The sequence below is a fragment of the Physeter macrocephalus genome, chromosome 21 (genome assembly GCF_002837175.3).
Source record: "Physeter macrocephalus isolate SW-GA chromosome 21, ASM283717v5, whole genome shotgun sequence".
Taxonomy (NCBI): Eukaryota; Metazoa; Chordata; class Mammalia; order Artiodactyla; family Physeteridae; genus Physeter; species Physeter macrocephalus.
The window spans coordinates 2,734,859-2,753,895 of NC_041234.1; the positions used below are offsets into that span (position 1 = coordinate 2,734,859).

General features: G+C 40.5%; 1 protein-coding gene across 1 annotated transcript; it reads left to right on the forward strand.

Moving 5' to 3' along the window:
• The first annotated feature begins 15,478 nt into the window (after positions 1–15,478).
• LOC102992294 (peptidyl-prolyl cis-trans isomerase A-like) lies at positions 15,479–16,066 on the forward strand. Its single transcript, XM_055081782.1, has one exon. The coding sequence runs from the start codon at positions 15,515–15,517 to the stop codon at positions 16,007–16,009; it is 495 nt and encodes a 164-aa protein (XP_054937757.1). The 5' UTR covers positions 15,479–15,514; the 3' UTR covers positions 16,010–16,066.
• The last annotated feature ends 2,971 nt before the right edge of the window (positions 16,067–19,037 follow it).

Consider the following 19,037-nt stretch of genomic DNA (forward strand, 5'->3'; position numbering starts at 1 on the left):
CGGTCCGGGAAGATCCCACGTGCAGCGGAGCGGCTGGGCCCGTGAGCCGTGGCCGCTGAGCCTGCGCGTCCGGAGCCCGTGCTCCACAACGGGAGGGGCCACAGCAGAGGGAGGCCCGCATCCACAAAAAAAAAAAAAAAAAAAAAAAAAAAAAAGTAAATCTAGGGACTTCCCTGGTGGCACAGTGGTTAAGAATCCACCTGCCAATATAGGTGACACGGGTTCGAGCCCTGGTCTGGAAAGATCCCACATACCGCGGAGCAACTAAGCCCGTGCGCCACAACTACTCAAGCCCATGCGCTCTAGAGCCCATGCTCCGCAAAAAGAGAAGCTACCGTAATGAGAAGCCCCTGCTAGCCACACCTAGAGAAAGACCACGTGAAGCAACGAAGACCCAACGCAGCCAAAAAAAAACTAATCAGTTAATTAATTTTTAAAAAGTAAATTTAACAGTCTATGCAGTTTAGAAACACAGCTAAAGAGCTTATTCTGTATTCCATGAGCTAAAACAGGAAGCACTGATATAAAGTTTTGGCTACTTTGCCAATTTCTATGTTATATAATCAGAATTCTATACGGTACTTTTTTGGTTTTGTTATGTTTTATCTATTTTTTTACGTCTTGGCTTTCTAAATAAAATGATTAGCTCGAGGATAAAAATGAGATTTTCTAATTTTTGGAGCCTATAACTCCTACCACAAAATATACACTTGTTGACTCAAATTAACCGATAATGAGACCCAGATAAAACAAAGCCACAGTAGTTTAATAGCAACAGCAGCAGATAAGAAAGCCCCAGACAAAAGACTACCCACCCATGAAGAAATAACAGTCCTAAAGAGATGAGTGGGTAACAAAAAGAGAAGTGTCAGATCATGCTATTAATAAGGAAAACATGAAAGGGAAGTGTCCAGAATCAGAAAACAAAAGGTTGTTGGTTCTAAGATATTAATTTTATTATTATGCTTTATAACTTAACTTTTATAGCCCTAGATGCCTAGAGTAGAAAATAAGAAAGACTTAAAATTAATTAGTTAACTGTCCAACTTAAGAAGTTAAAAAAAGAAAGAATAAACCCAAGGAAAGTAGAAGGAAAGAAAAAATAAAAACAAGTGAGAATATCAATGAAATGAAAAACAAAGAATAGAGACTAGCAAAGCTGACACTTGGTTCTTAAAACAACAACAACATTAGAAATGATTCATATAGTCAATCAGTTTTCCCCAGATTAATCTGTAGATTCACTGCAATTCCAATCAAAATTCCAATGGGTTTTTTTCAAGAATTCCGATAAGCTGATTATAAACTTTCTATCAAGGTTTCTCACCCTTGACAGTGTTGACATTTGGGGCTGAATAACTTGTCCTGGGAAGTTGTCCTGTGTGCATTGTAGGATGTTTTGTAGTATCCCCGGCCTCTACTTACTATATACTAGTAGAAACCTACCCCCTACCCCATTGCAAGTTGTGACAATCAAAAATGACTACAGACATTGCCAATGCGGTGGCAGGGGTGGGGGTGGGGGTGATAAAATCACTTCCAGAAGAGAACGACAGCTTTATAGCTTTAAAGGGAAAGGACCAAAAATAGCCAGAATACTTCTACAGTAGAACAGACCTGGTCTCCCAGATCTCAGAACTAATTATGAAGCTATAGTAATTAGGACAACTATATGGTCCTAGAATAGACCATCAAACCCAGATATAGTCCTCCTTCCAAATTACAAACTAGGAGAAGATATTTTCAATCCACACAACTAGAATATATAAAGAACTCCTACAAATAAATAAGAAAAGCACAAGCAATCAAATAGAAAAATGGGAAAAAGGCATTGTTATGGACTGAATGTTTGTGTCCGCCCCAAAATCCATATGTTGAAATCCTAACCCTCAGTGTGACGGTATTGGGAGGTGGAGCTTTTAGGAGATGATTAGGTCATGAGGGTGGAGCCCTCATAAATGAGGTTAGTGCCTTTATAAAAGATACCCCAGAGGGCTCCCATGCGAGGACACAACAAGAAGATGATCATGTATGAATGTGGAAGTGGGTTCTCACCAGACACCAAATTGGCCAGTGGTTTGATCTTGGACTTCCTAGCCTCCAGAACTGTGAGAAATAAATTTCTGTTGTTTATAAGCCACCCAGTGCATGGTACCTGTTATAGCAGCCCAAAAGGACTAAGACAGGCAAGAACATACATTTCACAGAAGACAAAACACATATGACCAATTAGCATGTAAAAAGCTGTTATATATCATTAATGATCAGGGAAATTCAAATCAAGACCAAAATAAGATACTATTTTCCACCTATTAATTGGCAAAAATTTTAAAGTCTAACAATATCAAGTGTTGAAGACGATGTAGTTCAAAAGAATTGTTGCTGTTAGGTGTGTATATTGATATAATCATTTTAGAAAATAGTTTCACCTTATATCATGAAGTTGAACAGTCACATGCTCTATGATACAGTAATTCTATTCCTAAATTTATCCCAGAGAAACTCTTACACATGTATACTTGGAGACGTATATGATCATAGTAGCATTGTTCACAATAGCAAAAATCTGAAAACAACTCAAATATGCATCAATAGAAGACTGGATTGATCAACTGTAATATATTCATACAATAGACTATTATAGCCAGTCAAAATGAGTAAGCTATAGTAACACATACCAACAAGGACAAATCTTAGCAACATAATATTAAGTGAAAAGAGTAAGTGCAAATATTTCATACAACTTCATACCCTTTTTAAAAGTTAAAAACAACTAAAATTAAAAATGGACTTTTAGGTCTGAATATAGATGAGATCAAGGAAAGCAAGAGGAAGATCTAAATAGACATTTCTCCAACGAAGATATACAGATGGCCAAAAAGCACATGAAAAGATGCTCAACATCACTAATTATTAGAGAAATGCAAATCAAAACCACAATGAGGTATCACCTCACACTGGTCAGAATGGCCATCATCAAAAAACCTACAAACAATAAATGCTGGGGACTTTCCTGGTGGTGCAGTGGTTAAGAATCCGCCTGCCAATGCAGGGGTCATGGGTTCAAGCCCTGGTCCGGGAAGTGCCCACATGCCGCGGAGCAACTAAGCCTGTGCGCCACAACTACTGAAGCCCGCGCGCCTACAGCCCGTGCTCCACAACACGAGAAGCCACTGCAGTGAGAAGCCTGTGCACCACAACGAAAACTAGCCCCCACTCACCGCAACTAGAGAAAGCCCGCACGCAGCAACGAAGACCCAACGCAGCCATAAATAAATAAACAAATAAATAAGTAAAATTATTTAAAAAAATAAATCAATGGTGGAGAGGGTGTGGAGAAAAGGGAACCCTCCTACACTGTTGGTGGGAATGTAAATTGGTACAGCCACTATGGAGAACAGTATGGAGGTTCCTTAAAACACTAAAAATAGAACTACCATATGACCCAACAATCCCACTACTGGGCATATACCCTGAGAAAACCATAATCCGAAAAAATGCATGCACCCCAGTGTTCACTGTAGCAGTAATTACAGTAGCCAGGACATGGAAACAACCTAAATGTCCATTGACAGACGAATGGATAAAGAAGATGTGGAACATATATATACCAAGGATTATCACTCAGCCATAAAAAAAGAACAAAATAATGCCATTTGCAGCAACATGGATGGACCTAGAGATTATCATACTGAGTGAAGTAAGTCAGACACAGAAAGACAAATATATGATAATCGCTTATATGTGGAATTTTTTAAAAAGGGTAAAAATGAACTTATTTACAAAACAGAAGTAGAGTCATGGATGTATAAAACAAACTTATGGTTACCAGGGGGTAAGGGGAGGCAGGGATAAACTGACATATACACACTACCATATATTAAATACATAAGTAATAAGAACCTGCAGTATAGCACAGGGAACGCTACTCAATACTCCTTAATGGCCTATATGGGAAAAGAATCTAAAAAAAAAAAAAGAGTGAATACACGTATATGTATAACTGATTCATTTTGCTGTACACCTGAAACTAACACAACACTGTAAATCAACTATAGTCCAATAAAAATTTTTTAAAAAAAGGAAAGCAAGAGAATGACTAACAAAGGATTCAGATGCTTAGCTCAGCTCAGGAGAAGCCGAGTGATGAAATAGCTGAAGACCACATAGCTGGATGTACGTTGTTGTACAAGTCCTAGCTTTCATATTAGATGGTAGGTTCACTGCTGCTTACTTAATTGTAAATTTTATTAGATAGATGGACGGATAGATAGACAGATAGACATAGTGGTTAGAAAGTGTCATGAATGGAATAATGATGAGAGTAGTCCTGAACCAAGGATTAAAATTAATCCAAATTTGTGTATCTAAGGTCCATTAAAAACATGTCACATATAAAATATTTCATAATTAAAGAAAATAGAAAAATAAGAAAACACACACTCACTTGAACCTGTGCATGTACTTCTGAAAAACTGTACACAACATTTTTTTTTGCCAGTGGAATGGAATCAAATTCCAAATGTCTTACTGGACCTTGTCTTTTGTTGCTATTTTTGTTTTTATGAGCAACCCTATAACAAATCTTTCTGTAAGGTAAATAACCACTGTGCTGTGCATATAGTTATCTCCTAATTTACATATTTAGTAAGTTTCCGCTTTCAGCCACGCTCTGACCTCTCTCTGTCTGTCTGTCTGTCTGTCTCTCTCTCTCTCTCTATATATATATATACATATAAATCCTCTACATATATAATCTCCTTCATACAGATAGCTACCCAGGGGACCTCCCACAACTTTCCTCTCCCAACTTTGACAGATAGGGTTTCCATCCCCTCAACCCAGCTTACCCTTCTCCAGCCTAGCATCTCTCTCACACTTCACTGGTCCCGGCTTCTCATCGCATCTCATTGCCTGTGCGGGTCTATGCTTTTTTTTTTTTTTTTTTTTTTTTTTTTGTGGTATGCGGGCCTCCCTCTGTTGTGGCCTCTCCCGTTGCGGAGCACAGGCTCCGGACGCGCAGGCCCAGCGGCCATGGCTCACGGGCCCAGCCGCTCTGCGGCATGCGGGATCCTCCCAGACCGGGGCGCGAACCCGGTTCCCCTGCATCGGCAGGCGGACGCGCAACCACTGCGCCAGCAGGGAAGCCCCGGTCTATGCTTTTTGAATGCACAGCTCCTTCCCCGTCCCCAACAACCACACCCCAGTCCATATTTCTTCACTCGAGACCAGGCCTATTCCTTTCTTCACTCAACAAATATTTACAAATATACTTTCACTATATTCAATGCACTGAATTAGGTACAATGGCAGATATAATAAGGTGAACCAAAGAAGCCCTGCCTCAGGAACATGCAGACCAGTGGAGGAGATGACATACATACAGCAGAAATAATTACAAGGGAGAAAGTAATGTGTCAAATCTTGGACACACATATAAAATCAACACTGATCCAGATCCCAGGATGAATGTGACCTAAGGCAGGAAGCATTTAACAGTCTCCAGCCACCTGCAAGGCTGGACATAGGCATTCAGCTGCCTTTTCGCATTATTTGGTTCTGACTTTGTCACTGCACCCTAGGTCCCGTTCTGGAAACTTGCTTAACATCTCAGTCCCCTACTAGGGGCTCCACACCTTATCATTAAATTCTACCTTGGCCTCGGCCCCTCGTTTTTGGTTCTAGTAACTTTTACAGTATGATATCTTTTCATTAGCCTGGGGTCCATGCAAGAATTGGGGAACTGCCCCTAACCTGCAGCTACTAGATGGGATATAGAGAAAGGTGGGATCAAAATCAGAATCAGGGTCCAGTCAGGAAACGGAAACCACACCAGCGATTTGAACAGAGAAAACTGAATATAAAGAATTGTTAACTTGGCAAAGGGTGGTTAACTACTGAAATATAGAGAACTGAAAAGTGTAACAGAAATAACACTGCGGGGGTTCCCTGGTGGCGCAGGGGTTAAGAGTCTGCCTGCCAATGCAGGGGACACAGGTTCGAGCCCTGGCCCGGGAAGATCCTACATGCTGCAGAACAACTAAGCCCGTGCACCAGAACTACTGGGCCTGAGCTCTAGAGCCTGTGAGCCACAACTGCTGAAGACTGCGCACCTAGAGCCCGTGCTCCACAACAAGAGAAGCCACCGCAATGCGAAGCTCGCGCACTGCAACAAAGAGTAGCCCCCGCTCGCCGCAATTAGAGAAAGCCCGCGCACAGCAACGAAGACCCAACGCAGCCAAAAATAAATAAATTAATTAATTAATTTTTTTTTTAAAAAAAAGAAAGAAAGAAATAACACTGCGGAAAGAGGCTGCCACTTCCAGGGCTGAGGGAAAAGTAAACAAAGAAGGAACTTAGAAAATTCGAGGAGATCCACCCCCCTCCACTCCCGCTCCCCCAGAGCTGAGATTCAGACCTCTAGGTGATAGTGCGACTGCTGCAGGAACACATCATCCACCGCCAGCCAGAGGGAGGAAGAAACCCACTGGAGGCGGCTAGGCAGAACTGTAAGAGCAGCCCCCTGCCGAAAGAACGCCACAGGGACCACTTGCTCTTCGAGCCAGTCGAGCCAATCACAGCAGTGAGAAGAAACAAATAAGCAAACCGGAAGCAGCAAAGTCCTCTGCTGCCCCCTATTGGCAGAGCCTAACATGGAGCCAGCTGCCAAAGGAGAAAATAGGGTTTGCAGAGACCAGCTCCGGTACTATTGTACAAAGTAGGAAAAAGAAGATTGGGTTTGGAGCCAAGAGTCAACAAATTAGTAACTGAGACACTGGTATTCGTCTAGACTTAGATGTGGGAATAAGGGAAGTTAGACAAGAAACAGAATAAGCTTGAAATCACAAGTAGGAATCTTTGGCCGCCAATCAAAGCCTGACAAAACTCCATTGACCTCATTGGCAAGCAGGGAAATGTAAATTAAAGCCACAGTGGGATACCACTACAAACCCACCAGGGTGGCAAAAATGTTAATTTGCAGTCTTTTAAAAGAATGCCAATTGTACATCAATAAAAAGGTGTTTTAATAAAAAGACTGACATTATCAGCTTTTGAGAATAAAGTGGAGCATAGGAACTCTCATACACCCACTGGTGGGAGTATAAATTAGTACAAATGCGTTAGAGAACAGTTTGGCATTATCTAATAAAGTGGAAGATAAACATAGCCTGTGGCCCAGTAGTTCTACTTCTATGTATATACCCCAGAAGAACTTGTGCATGCACATCATAAACAAATAAACTTTTAAGAATGTTCATGGCAACATGATTTGTAATAGCCCCCAAAATGAAAACCCAAGTCCATCTATAGTAAAATAGGAATATATATTGTGGTATAATCATTCAATGGAATAAATACTCAATAGCAATGAAAATACACAGCTACACACTGTGATGTGGATGAAGCCTCAAAAACATAATGTTAAAAAAAAGAAGTGGGACTTCGCTGGTGGTCCAGTGGCTAAGACTCTGCACTCTCAATGCAGGGGGCCCGGGTTCGATTCCTGGTCAGGGAACTAGATCACACATGCCGCAACTAAGAGTTCGCATGCCGCCACTAAAGATCCCACATGCCACAACTAAAACCCGGCACAGCCAAATAAATAAATAAATATTTTTTTAAAATAAAAGAAGAAGAGAGAGAGAAAGACAACCCAAATGGTATGATTCCATTCAGACAATACTCAATCCAGGATGCATACCTAGGGGTAAAACAAAACAAAGAAACTTGAAAAACAAGGACATGATTATCAGGAGTTAGGAGTTACTTCTGGGGAGGATGAGGGTCATGGTCAAGTAGGTTGCATGTGGAGAACGGTGCGTCAGGTTCTGTTTTATTGACATGGGTGACAGTTACCCTGTATTTGGTTTTGGCTTTAAAATACATGTGTGGGAAGCAGCTACATGGCACAGGGAGATCAGCTCAGTGCTTTGTGACCACCTAGAAGGGTGGGATAGGGAGGGCGGGAGGGAGGGAGATGCAAGAGGGAAGAGATATGGGAACATGGGTATATGTATAACTGATTCACTTTGTTATAAAGCAGAAACTAACACACCATTGTAAAACAGTTATACTCCAATAAAGATGTTAAAAAAAAGATGTTAAAAAAATACATGTGTTTGTCATACATTTTGTATGTATATTATATTTCATAATTTTAAAAGAGAAAGCACAAAAAAAGCAAGAAACATTGTCTATAATCCACCACTTGGGAATACAAATAGTTTATTTTTTAATGGGTTTCCTTCCTGTTCTTTTTCTCTTTTCCTGGGCATAAATACCCTTTTTTTGCCTCGTGTGTTTTTACAAAATTGAAATTATACTGCAAAACTTACAAAATCGAGATCAAAACTGTTTTTTTCTCTTTATTAATATTTTGCCCTAATCTTATTGGAATTCTTTGAAAGACCAATGTCCTATAGTGGTAGAGGCAGAAGACATTGTGTAGGAGGTTGTCTGGGTGATGGGCAAGGTACTGGAGAAGGCAGCTTACTTTGCTTTTTTAAGAAGCTTAGAATACCTAATGTCTTTTAGAATGAGTGCAACCAACACGTCATGTGTATTTAGGTTAAATAGGACTTTGTATGCAGACCTAACCATTGACCCAACAAAATATGCTGAAACCTGGTACATTTGGAGAACAGTGGAAAGTTAATTGAGAGTGAAGCACTGGATATGTAGGAAGTGGCAGAAAATTTGTCTGAAGTGGTAGATGGAGCCAGATTGTGTAGGGTTTTCTAATGTTAATGATATTGGATTTGGATTAATCCTATAGGTAACAGGTAGCCAGGAGAGCGTTTGTTTTTTTTTCTTTTTTAAAAAATTTAAATACATTTTTAATTTTAGTATAGTTTCAGATCTCCATAAAAGTTGTGAAGATAGTATAGAAAGTTCTCATATACCGCATACCCAGTTTTCCCTATTGTTAACAACTTACATTGGTAAGGTACATTTGTCACAACTAATGAACCAATACTGATGCATTATTATTATAAACTACAACATGGTTTATTCAGATTTCCTTAGTTTTTACTTAATGTCTTTTTTCTGTTCCAAAATCCCATCCAGGATGCCATATCACATTTAGTCATCATGTCTCCTTAGGCTTGTCTTCTCTATGACAGTTTCTCAAACTTTTTGTGGTTTTGATGACCTTGACAGTTTTGAGGAGGACTGGTCAGGTATTTTGCAGAATGTCCCTCCACTGGAATTTGTCTTGTGCTTTTCTCATGATTAGATAGGGTTACGCATTTCTGTCAAGAAGACCACAGAGGTAAAATGTCATTATTATCACATTATATTAAGGAAACATACTATCAACATGGCTTATCACTGGTGTTGTTGACCTTGATCACCTGGCTGAATAGTGTTTGCCAGGTTTCTCCACTATAAAGTTATTCCTCTCACCCCTGATCCCCCACAATTTCCATACTATACTCTTTGGAGAGAAGTAATTTAGTGCAGCCTGCTCTCAAGAGGGCTGTGTGTGTGTGTGTGTGTGTGTGTGTGTGTGTGTGTGTGTGTGTATCAAGCTCCACCTTCCTGAGGGTGGAGTATCTATATAAATTATTTGCAATTCTTCTGCATGGGAGATTTATCTCTTCTTCAGGGAAGAATTTTAAGCAAAGAAATTGTACTGTCAGATTTGGTTTTGGGAGGGAAAATTTAACAGCATTGTGAAGAAGCGGGTAGAGCAGGGAAAGGCAGGAGACCAAAGGATCAGATAAGACACTCTTGGGACAGACTAGGCCAGAGACAGGGAAGTGGCCCTGGGAATAGAGAAGAGGGTCCTACAGGATTTGTGGAGGGGGTGGGAGGGAGGAGACAAAATGCCAGAAGTGGAGAGAATAATAAGTCCATGTTCAGTTTGACTGAGATGTCAAGGAAGAAGTATCAAGTAGCTTGAGAGAATTCTTAGTGAAGAGCTTTGATCACAGATGGAGTTAAAATGTTGGCAGTTGTAAGCTGGCACCTAGAAGGTGAAGCCGTAGGAAGAGCTGGGATCATCCAAGGAGAACACATATTTGAAGAAGAAAAGAGGAACAAAGGAAGAAATTCTGGGAACACCAATTATGTGGAGCAATATATGCCAAGTTCCAAATCAATAGATGAATAATTTTGGAACATTCATGCATTTGCTTGCACCAGTTCAAGAAATGGCTATTAATCAAGAACATATTTTGGTACTGCTTTCTCTCTTTATGTAATTCAGAAAACTTTTCATGTGGATGTTATAAAGAGACATAGTTCATCCAAAAATGTATGAAGCATGCCAGTGTAATTTTTGTATGTAGAGTACCGGTAAAAACAAAAAAAAATCAAGATTTGTGGGTTCTTTTTCAGATTAAAACAAATACTATTGCTCAGAGCAGGAATTAAAGAAAATACAAAGTTAGAGATTTAAGAGTAGAGTCTGCTTTTTAAACTATTCTTTTAATAAATTTTAAATTGTGCAATATTTAAGACATTCAAGAATGATGAATTAGAAATGGTAAGAATGATCATTTTTGTCTTTTTCCCTATTTAAAGGAAAGTTTTCAAAGTTTCACATTAAAATGCTATTTGCCTTGCATGTTTTTGTAGTTTAACTCAACTAAATCTCTGGAGAATAGAAGATATTGTAGAAAAAGTGTCATATCATGGAAAAAAACATTAGACTAGCTGTCAGAAAACCCAGGATCCATTTCTGATTCTCTTACTAACTGGGCAGTCATACGGCACTTGGCATTTCTGGGTCTCGGTTTCCTCATCGATAAAAATGAGGTGGGGGGGATCCACCTACCCATCAAAAGACAGTTGAAAGACTGAAAAGAAAAGGATGAAACTACCTGAGAAAATATAAAACACTATAAAAAACAAGACATTATTATTATTATTGAAAAAATTCTGAGAGCATATTAAGGAAAAGAATAAGGACTGGAATGTCAAGAAGAGAAAGATAAGAAAGCCTCAGCTTTTACTATTCCTTCATTCATTCCATTTATTGAGCACAACGACCGTGGAATATTGTTCGGTGCTGAGGAACTCTGAGTAAACAAGTAAACTGATACCTACAGAAGTAAGGAAGGTCTACTATGAGAAAAGTGACTAATTCTGCCCGGGAAAATAAAAGTAGGCTTCTCAGAGGAGGTGACATTTGAACTGGATCTCGATAGATGAATTGGAGTTTTCAGGCGAGAAAATTTCGGGCAAGACACAAAGAAGTCGCTATAGCCCCTATAAAGGACTGAGGGGGAAAATGTACAAATATATCATGGAGTTTTGTAAGGGTGGTCAAGGTGAGTTTGGGGATTTATGAGACACTCAGTGAAGATGCAAATGACCTGTCTCATCAGTATGTAGATGAGTGGGTTTTTTTTTTTAAGCTCCTTTTGTAAAAGGACTGAAGTCTAATCGGTTTCAAAATTCTGTACATGTGGCAGACTCCAGGCTGGAAGGCCTTCTGACAAAGGCTATTTGTATAACTAATTTGTGTTGTGTTTTTTCACATTAAAAAAATCCTTATAATAGTTTAAATGATAAGGATTTTGATGAACAGTGAAAACGTTTACTAGTGACATCTTTATCAGATTAAGGTCATGCTCTTTTTCTTTTCAAGTTAAAAGATGTTATATTTCATTTTTCTAGTTAAAAAAAAATGCATTAGACAAGCCACAGCAGTCAAGCCACCCTCCCTTCCTAGCTACAAAGTTAGCTTCACACAAAACTTTCACTCACACAAATGAGTGATGGTCTGGGGGCAGTGAAAAACATTTTTCTAAAAGCAACCTAAAAGTTGCTGAAAAGTTAGACATTCTCCTCTGTGTTCTTTTGCTGCTTAAATTCTAATAATGGTAAGAGTTTGCCCACCTGTCAGAATAAAAGCAAAGCTAACATTTGATGACATTCAATTAAATACCAAAAGGCTGACATAACTCAGTTTCCTAGTCTAAAGGAGGTACTTAATGGATGGCTAGAGAGCAATCAAAATTAACATAGAAAGACTCCTAAACGTAGACCCAAGATCAAAAAGAAATGAATACTCTTAGAAATTCACCAGAATCTAGACCCCATGGAGAGGGTTGGCTGACAGAAAGTATCCCAGGATACACCAGCGTGGTGTGATTTAAGAAAGACTGATGCTAAGATTATAATCCTTTCTCAACCTAAAATATAAAGGAAAATTTCCAGTAAACCTGGGAACTATAATGTGTACAATGAGATTTTGTAATGACAAATGCAAGCAGAGAATGGACCTTGCAGATTCTTTAACAAAAGAAGAGGGTTAAATCTCAGAACTAGAATTTAATAATACCCAACTAGCGATAACACTTCATCAGATTTCAAAATGTTCTCTACAACAAGGTACTGATGAAGAAACTAAATCAATGAAACAGAATAAGGAGTTTGGAAATAGACTCATATATGTGAAAAGTTAGCATATGATAAAGGTGTTATTTCAAAGGACAGCCTGGTCAGAAGTGTTGGAATGATTAGCTATCCATTGGGGGAAAAAAAGACTCCTACTCCACATGATAAACAAAAAGGAATTCCAGATGGATTGAGGGTGTAACTGTAAAAAAAAAAAAAAATCTCTGAAAATATTAGAAGTATATATATAGGAACATGTTTGTAAACCTGATGCAGATTTGCTCATCCTGAAGAAGAAAAAAGTTCACAAACCATCAAGGGAAATATTCATAATTTTGACTAAGTAATAATTAAACCTTCTGTCCCATTTTAAAAGACACTAAAGGTTTAAAGACAGACTGTAGACTAGTAGAAAATATTTGTAACATAAATTACAGTCACATAATTAATTTCCGTAATATATAAAGAACCAGAGTTTAAGAAAAAAAGATTACCACTTATGCATAGATGACTTGCACACACATTTTTATGCTCATTCCAGGCCTCTCTTGTGAGTGCCAGACATCTGTATTCACCTTCTACTTGACATCTCTTGCATGACTCAAAGGCTCTTCAAACTCATCAGGCCTTAAACTGAATTTATGATCTTCCCACACATACCGGGTCTTCTCCAACATTCTTTTTTCTCCGTGAAAATATCAATCTACCATTTTTATTTTTTCAGTTGGAATTGAAAGAATCAATTGATCCTACCAGCGCTCTGAGTATCAATTCTATCAATTGATTCCCAGAAATCAATCGACCAGAAAGCTACGAGTCAACCTTGGTGTCTCCCTCTCTGTCATCCATCATTTCCAATCCTTCACTAAGCCTTGTCAATTGCACCTCCTTAATAGTTTTTAAGTCCACCCACTTCACCCTATCTCCAGCACTACCTCCCTCATCCAAGCCATCTGACCTTGGCTACTGCAATAGCTTCCTAGCTGGTGCCCCTATATCCACTCTGTCCTCCTAGATTCCTGTTCTTCTCAATGTAGTCTAAGTGATCTACTCAAAAACAAATCTACTCGTACCACTCAGACTCTGGTCTTTAAATGTCACTCTCCATTAAAAGGAACCAGGGCTCCATGGAGAAATGGCTGATCCCAGGTCAGCGGCATGAAATGCATGAGATAACCCTTCTCCTGCCAGGTAGCAAGGAAGCTATCAAAGACTAAGAAGTCTGTCAGAAGGAAACAGGAAGAAAAAAAGGAAACAGGAACCACCTTGAGTGGCCCCCATTGGCCTAAAATGAGACAATTTGGGCATAAAAAATAATGATAGAATGGATTAAAACACATTGAGTGTATAAAAATCCATGAGTTCGAATTGATAATATGAAAAGAAAGAGAAAGCCAAAACAAACAAATAGACTTACTAGTTGCCATTGGAAGTAGCTTGGTCATCAACACCTTGCTTTGAAAACTGGTAACGAAGGGGATAGGATTAGTCTTTATTAAGAATAACGATCCTGTTTTAGGATTGCCAAATAGTCCTAATTGATGGAAAAAGGTTCCCCACAGAAGAATTACAGCTAATAAGCAGAAGAGGAACGACAGAATTATAAAATCACCACTTTTGACACGCCTAATGAAATAACTGATACAGATAATAATCATCAAGGGATGATAAAGCCATTAAAGGAAAGGCGGCCGTGGAACTAGACGATATCAGGAGGCCAAAGTATCACGTCATTGATCACTCACTGTTTGTAAAGGACGAGCATCTTTACAATGGATGGATCAGACTGTCATCACCTGAACCCAGTGTTCAGTCTAAAAGGGGGATGACCGACATTTTATGCCTCTTGATGTGATCAAGATGAAGTACATAGAATTGCCTATGAAATGCTGTGTTCTCCAAACCATTGAGCCTTAATCCAATCGAGCCTTTAGATCTAACTTCTACTTTAGAGGACATATGAGGGATAGAGGAACAAATTAAACACATAATAAGGAAGTAACCAGACTAATTCAGAGGGTTAAATATTCCATGAGACAACTCACCTGGTTTCCTCCAAAAGTCAAGGCATGAAACAAAAAGAGGGAGTGAAGACTGTTGTAAAGTAAAAGAGATTTAAAAGGCCTAATAGGGCTTTCCTGGTGGCGCAGTGGTTAAGAATCCACCTGCCAGCGCAGGGGACACGGGTTCGAGCCCTGGTCCGGGAAGATCCCACATGCCGTGGAGCAACTAAGCCCGTGCGCCACAACTACTGAAGCCCACGTGCCACAACCACTGAAGTCCGCGTACCTAGAGCCCGTGCTCCGCAACAAGAGGAGCCACCGCAATGAGAAGCCCGCGCACCGCGACAAAGAGTAGCCGCCGCTCGCGGCAACCAGAGAAAAAGCCCACGCGCAGCAACGAAGACCCAACACAGCCAAAATAAATAAATAAAATAAATAAATTTTAAAAAATAATAAAAGGCCTAATGAACACAATGTGTGGACCTTATTTAGATCCTAATTCCAAAAAACCAACAGTAACAAAAGGCATCTTTTTAGACTATTGGGGAATATAGAGTAGGTATTAGATGATGTTAAGGAATTATTGTTAATTTTATTAGATGTGATAATGGTATTGTGGTTACATGAGAAATTGTGGTGATTTTTTTTGAAAAATTGCTATATACAAATGATGGAGGTGTATGACTTTGGCGAACAGTTTGACAGTTTCCTTTCATTTATTTATTTATTTTTGGCTGCGTTGGGTCTTCGTTGCTGCGCGTGGCCTTTCTCTAGTTGCGGCGAGCGGGGGCTACTCTTTGTTGCGGTGCGCGGGCTTCTCATTGCGGTGGCTTCTCTTGTTGCGGGCTCGGGCTCTAGGCGCGTGGGCTTGCTTGAGTAGTTGTGGCACACGGGCTTAGTTGCTCCGTGGCATGTGGGATCTTCCCGGACCAGGGCTTGAACCCATGTTCCCTGCATTGGCAGGCGGAGTCTTAACCACTGTGCCACCAGGGAGGTCCCGAGAAATTGTTCTTATTTATTAGATATGCACACTGAAGTTTTCAGAGGTAAAATGTCATAACGTATGGGATTTATTTTTAAAGATTTCAATTTTAAAAAGACAGAGAGAGAGAGGCACCTTGCAGACACTGCTGCCCCTGAGCCTCCTGCGCCGCCCAGTCATGGTCAACCCCACCGTGTTCTTCAACATCGCCATCGATGGCAAGCCCTTGGGCCACATCTCCTTGGCGCTGTTTGCACACAAATTTCCAAAGACAGAAGAGAACTTCCGTGCTCTGAGCACTGAGGAGAAAGGATTTGGTTATAAAGTTTCCTGTTTTCACAGAATAATTCTGGGATTGATGTGCCAGGGTGGTGACTTCAGATGCCATAATGGCACTGGTGGCAAGTCCATCTATGGGGAGAAATTTGATGATGAGAATTTCCTCCTGAAGCCTACAAGTCCTGGCATCTTGTCCATGGCAAATGCTGGCCCCAACACAAACGGTTCCCAGTTTTTCATCTGCACTGCCAAGACTGAGTGGTTGGATGGCAAAAATGTGGTCTTTGGCAAGGTGAAGGAGCACATGAATATTGTGGAAGCCATGGAGTGCTTTGGGTCTAGAAATTGCAAGACCAGCAAGAAGATCACCATTGCTGACTGTGGACAAATCTAAAATATATTTGACTGGTGTTTTATCTTAACCACCAGCCCATTCCTTCTGTAGCTCAGGAGAGCACCCCTTCACCCCCATCTGCTCAAAATATCCTATAATCTTTTGCTCTTGAAAAGGAGCAGGACCCTATTTTCCTTGCCGCCCCCCCCTCCATGTCCTCAGCCTGCCTTTTGTCTGTGAAAAACTTTAGCCAAAGAATAAGTTTCATCAGAGAAGTGAGAAAATGCAGAAACAAAGGAAAACAGTCAAAGGAGACCAAATAATAATAGTTTAGTCATTAAACATAGTCAAGGACCTTTAGTTCCTCCTTAAGGGCTATAGATCATGTTCTGAGCCGTATCCTGTGAGCTGCCTTATAGATACTGAGACCCCCACCAGGTGGAAGAAGTTACCTACATGATGAGCAGGCTGTGGCCATGACCTAAGCTGCCACAATTCTTACTGGCCTCAAAGAAATGGAAACAAACCGATCCTGGAAATGAAGATTAACTGTACCTAAAACAATCGAGATGATGCTGGTCAGACCACTGATGACCAATTTCAAGATGACTGTCAGAGCTGACTGTGCTGTTTCTGCAGGCAGCCCCCTCTCTCTGTTTATAAAAGCTCTTGTCCCCTGATTGTCAGAGGGGCAGTCGGCCTTTGGACAGGTGTCCACCCCCACCCCCCCGCCCCTGGTTGCCAGACTCCGAAATAAAGCAACCTTTCCTTTCCTACCAACACTTGTCTCTTGACAATTGGCTTTCAAGCGGAGAGCAGCCGGACCTGGGTTCGGTAACACTCTCACTGCAGTTCTTTCGGTTCCATATTTTCCTTATCCCCCTCCAAGTTTAACTGGATTTCAAAGTTTAGTTTATGATTATGAAATAAAAACTAAACAACAAAAAGAAAATGAAAACGAAAAGGAGAGAGAGAAGGAAAAAAGGGATAGATGAATCAAGCGTGGTAAATATTAATAGCTGTTAAAACTGGAGTGATGGTTATCTGCTGGTTTCTTATACTAATTCTCTATACCTTTGAGTATGTGGAATTTTTAGTTCAAAAAGTTTTTTTTTTAATGTGAAAAAAAAAGCATGTCCGATTCTGTCAACTCCCTACCTAGAACCCCTCAACGGTTTCCCACTGTTTTTCAGATAATGACAAAAGTGCTTACTGGGTTTCACAAGGTCCTAGGAGCTGACCCCTTCCTTCCTCTCCAGGGTCATCTCATACCACAAGCCTTGCCTTCTAGAAACTAAGAATTCAGTTGGAGAACTGAGAAAGACATTTGGCATCACAAAATCGATTTAATTTTGCACGACTACCTATAGGAATTGGTTATATTCTCGGTGGCCCTAAGCTATTCATTCTAGCAGCTGCCGTTGAATGTATGGTAGTGCCTGTTAATAGTGTCCAGTGGTTAGGCCACTCCAACATGGCCAAGTGAGAGATGTATCAAAGCCCACAATTCTACTTATGCAATTTGAAAAACTAAAATTATTTTTTTAGAGAAACTCTACAAAGGGATGTCTTGAAGATCCCTCCCTGAAAAGGGTTTTGGGTCCATTCCACAGCCATCTGCCACTGCCCTAATCTAGGCCATGGTTGTCTTGCTCCTGGCCTAGGGCAGCAACCTCCCAGCTGGTCTCTCAACTTCCAGTTTCCTCCCCTGTGATCCATTTTCCATATGACAACCAGAATGAATTTCTACAGTACAAAAGTAATCATGTCCCTGCTCTGCTTAAGTAGCTGACTGTTGCTCCCTAGAGAAATCCTGAAATTCTTAACAGGCTTGGAAAGCCCTTCAAGGCTTCATTCTCTCTCTCCAATCTCATATTTCCCTATTTCCCCCTCCTCTTCCCTACCCTCCATCTCAGAGGCTCTAGACATACCGAACTTCTTCCAGTTCCCCAAAGAAGCTCTCTTCCCTCACCTCTGAGCCTTTGAACGTGCCTCATCCTTCAGTGGAGTCACTCCTGATTCATCCTTCAGATGTCAGCTTACATGTTGCTTTTTTGACTTGTCTTTGCTGTGTTTTCAGAGTATCCTCTATTTAGCATTTACTATGCTGGATTGTCATTTCTCACTTAATTACTGTAAACTTCTCTAAGGCAGAGTCAGTCTTGCTTCAACTGTATCCTCAGCATCTGGTGCAAAGCCTGGGGAAAAATAACAACTTGATAAGCGTCTGTCAAATGAACGAAGTCTCTATGAAAATAGCCTGCTGGATAGCTTACCTGATTCCACCTTCTTTTCCTTTAATTCTTGTTAGACTTATCTTTCTAAAACACCACTGTCATCACGCTAAAAGCATTTAATTTCTCCTCATTTCTTACAGATCAAGTACAAAAGTTTTCAAGTGCCTCCATAGTTTTTTCCTATGCTGTCTATCCAAATTTGTATTATGAGGAAGATTTTTTTTTTCCTCCAGAAATGATAAGTTTGTTTGTTTGTTTTGGCAAGAAAAGAATTAAAACTCCCAGGGCTCCCCACCAGCTTTCATTTACAGGACTGCAAGGGGCAAGGTGGACACAGAGTCCTGGATCCTCCAGCTGTCCTAGAGCAGCCCAGAGTAGCTAAAGTGGGGAGAAAGGAAGTCCTAGTGGCCACTTTTTCCTGGGGGAAAAGTGCATAATGCAGTGAAGGAGAAGGTGAAAAGCAGGAGTTGCTACTCTAATGATTGGATGTGTTACCGAGTCCAAGCTCGCTCTGCTCGCCGCACGACAGGCCAATGAATCGGAGACGAGGTGTTGAGGCAAGGAAGACGACTTTATTTGGAAACCCGGACGACTGAGAAGATGACAGACTAGTGTCTCTGAAAAAACATCTTATCTGGGTCGGGATGCCAGTTTCTTTTATAGAATCAGAGAGGGAGAGGTGGTGAGGAAGTAAAGTAAAAAGGCAGAATAGAGAGGGAGGGGCGGCGAGGAAGTAAAGTAAAAGGTCCGTCAGTCTTGCAAAACATCTCCTGGAATCACCAGCCTTGGTGAGGGGATGTGTTAGTTTCTTTATTTCTTGCAGCCACTCACAGGTGGACAGGGTTCCCTGA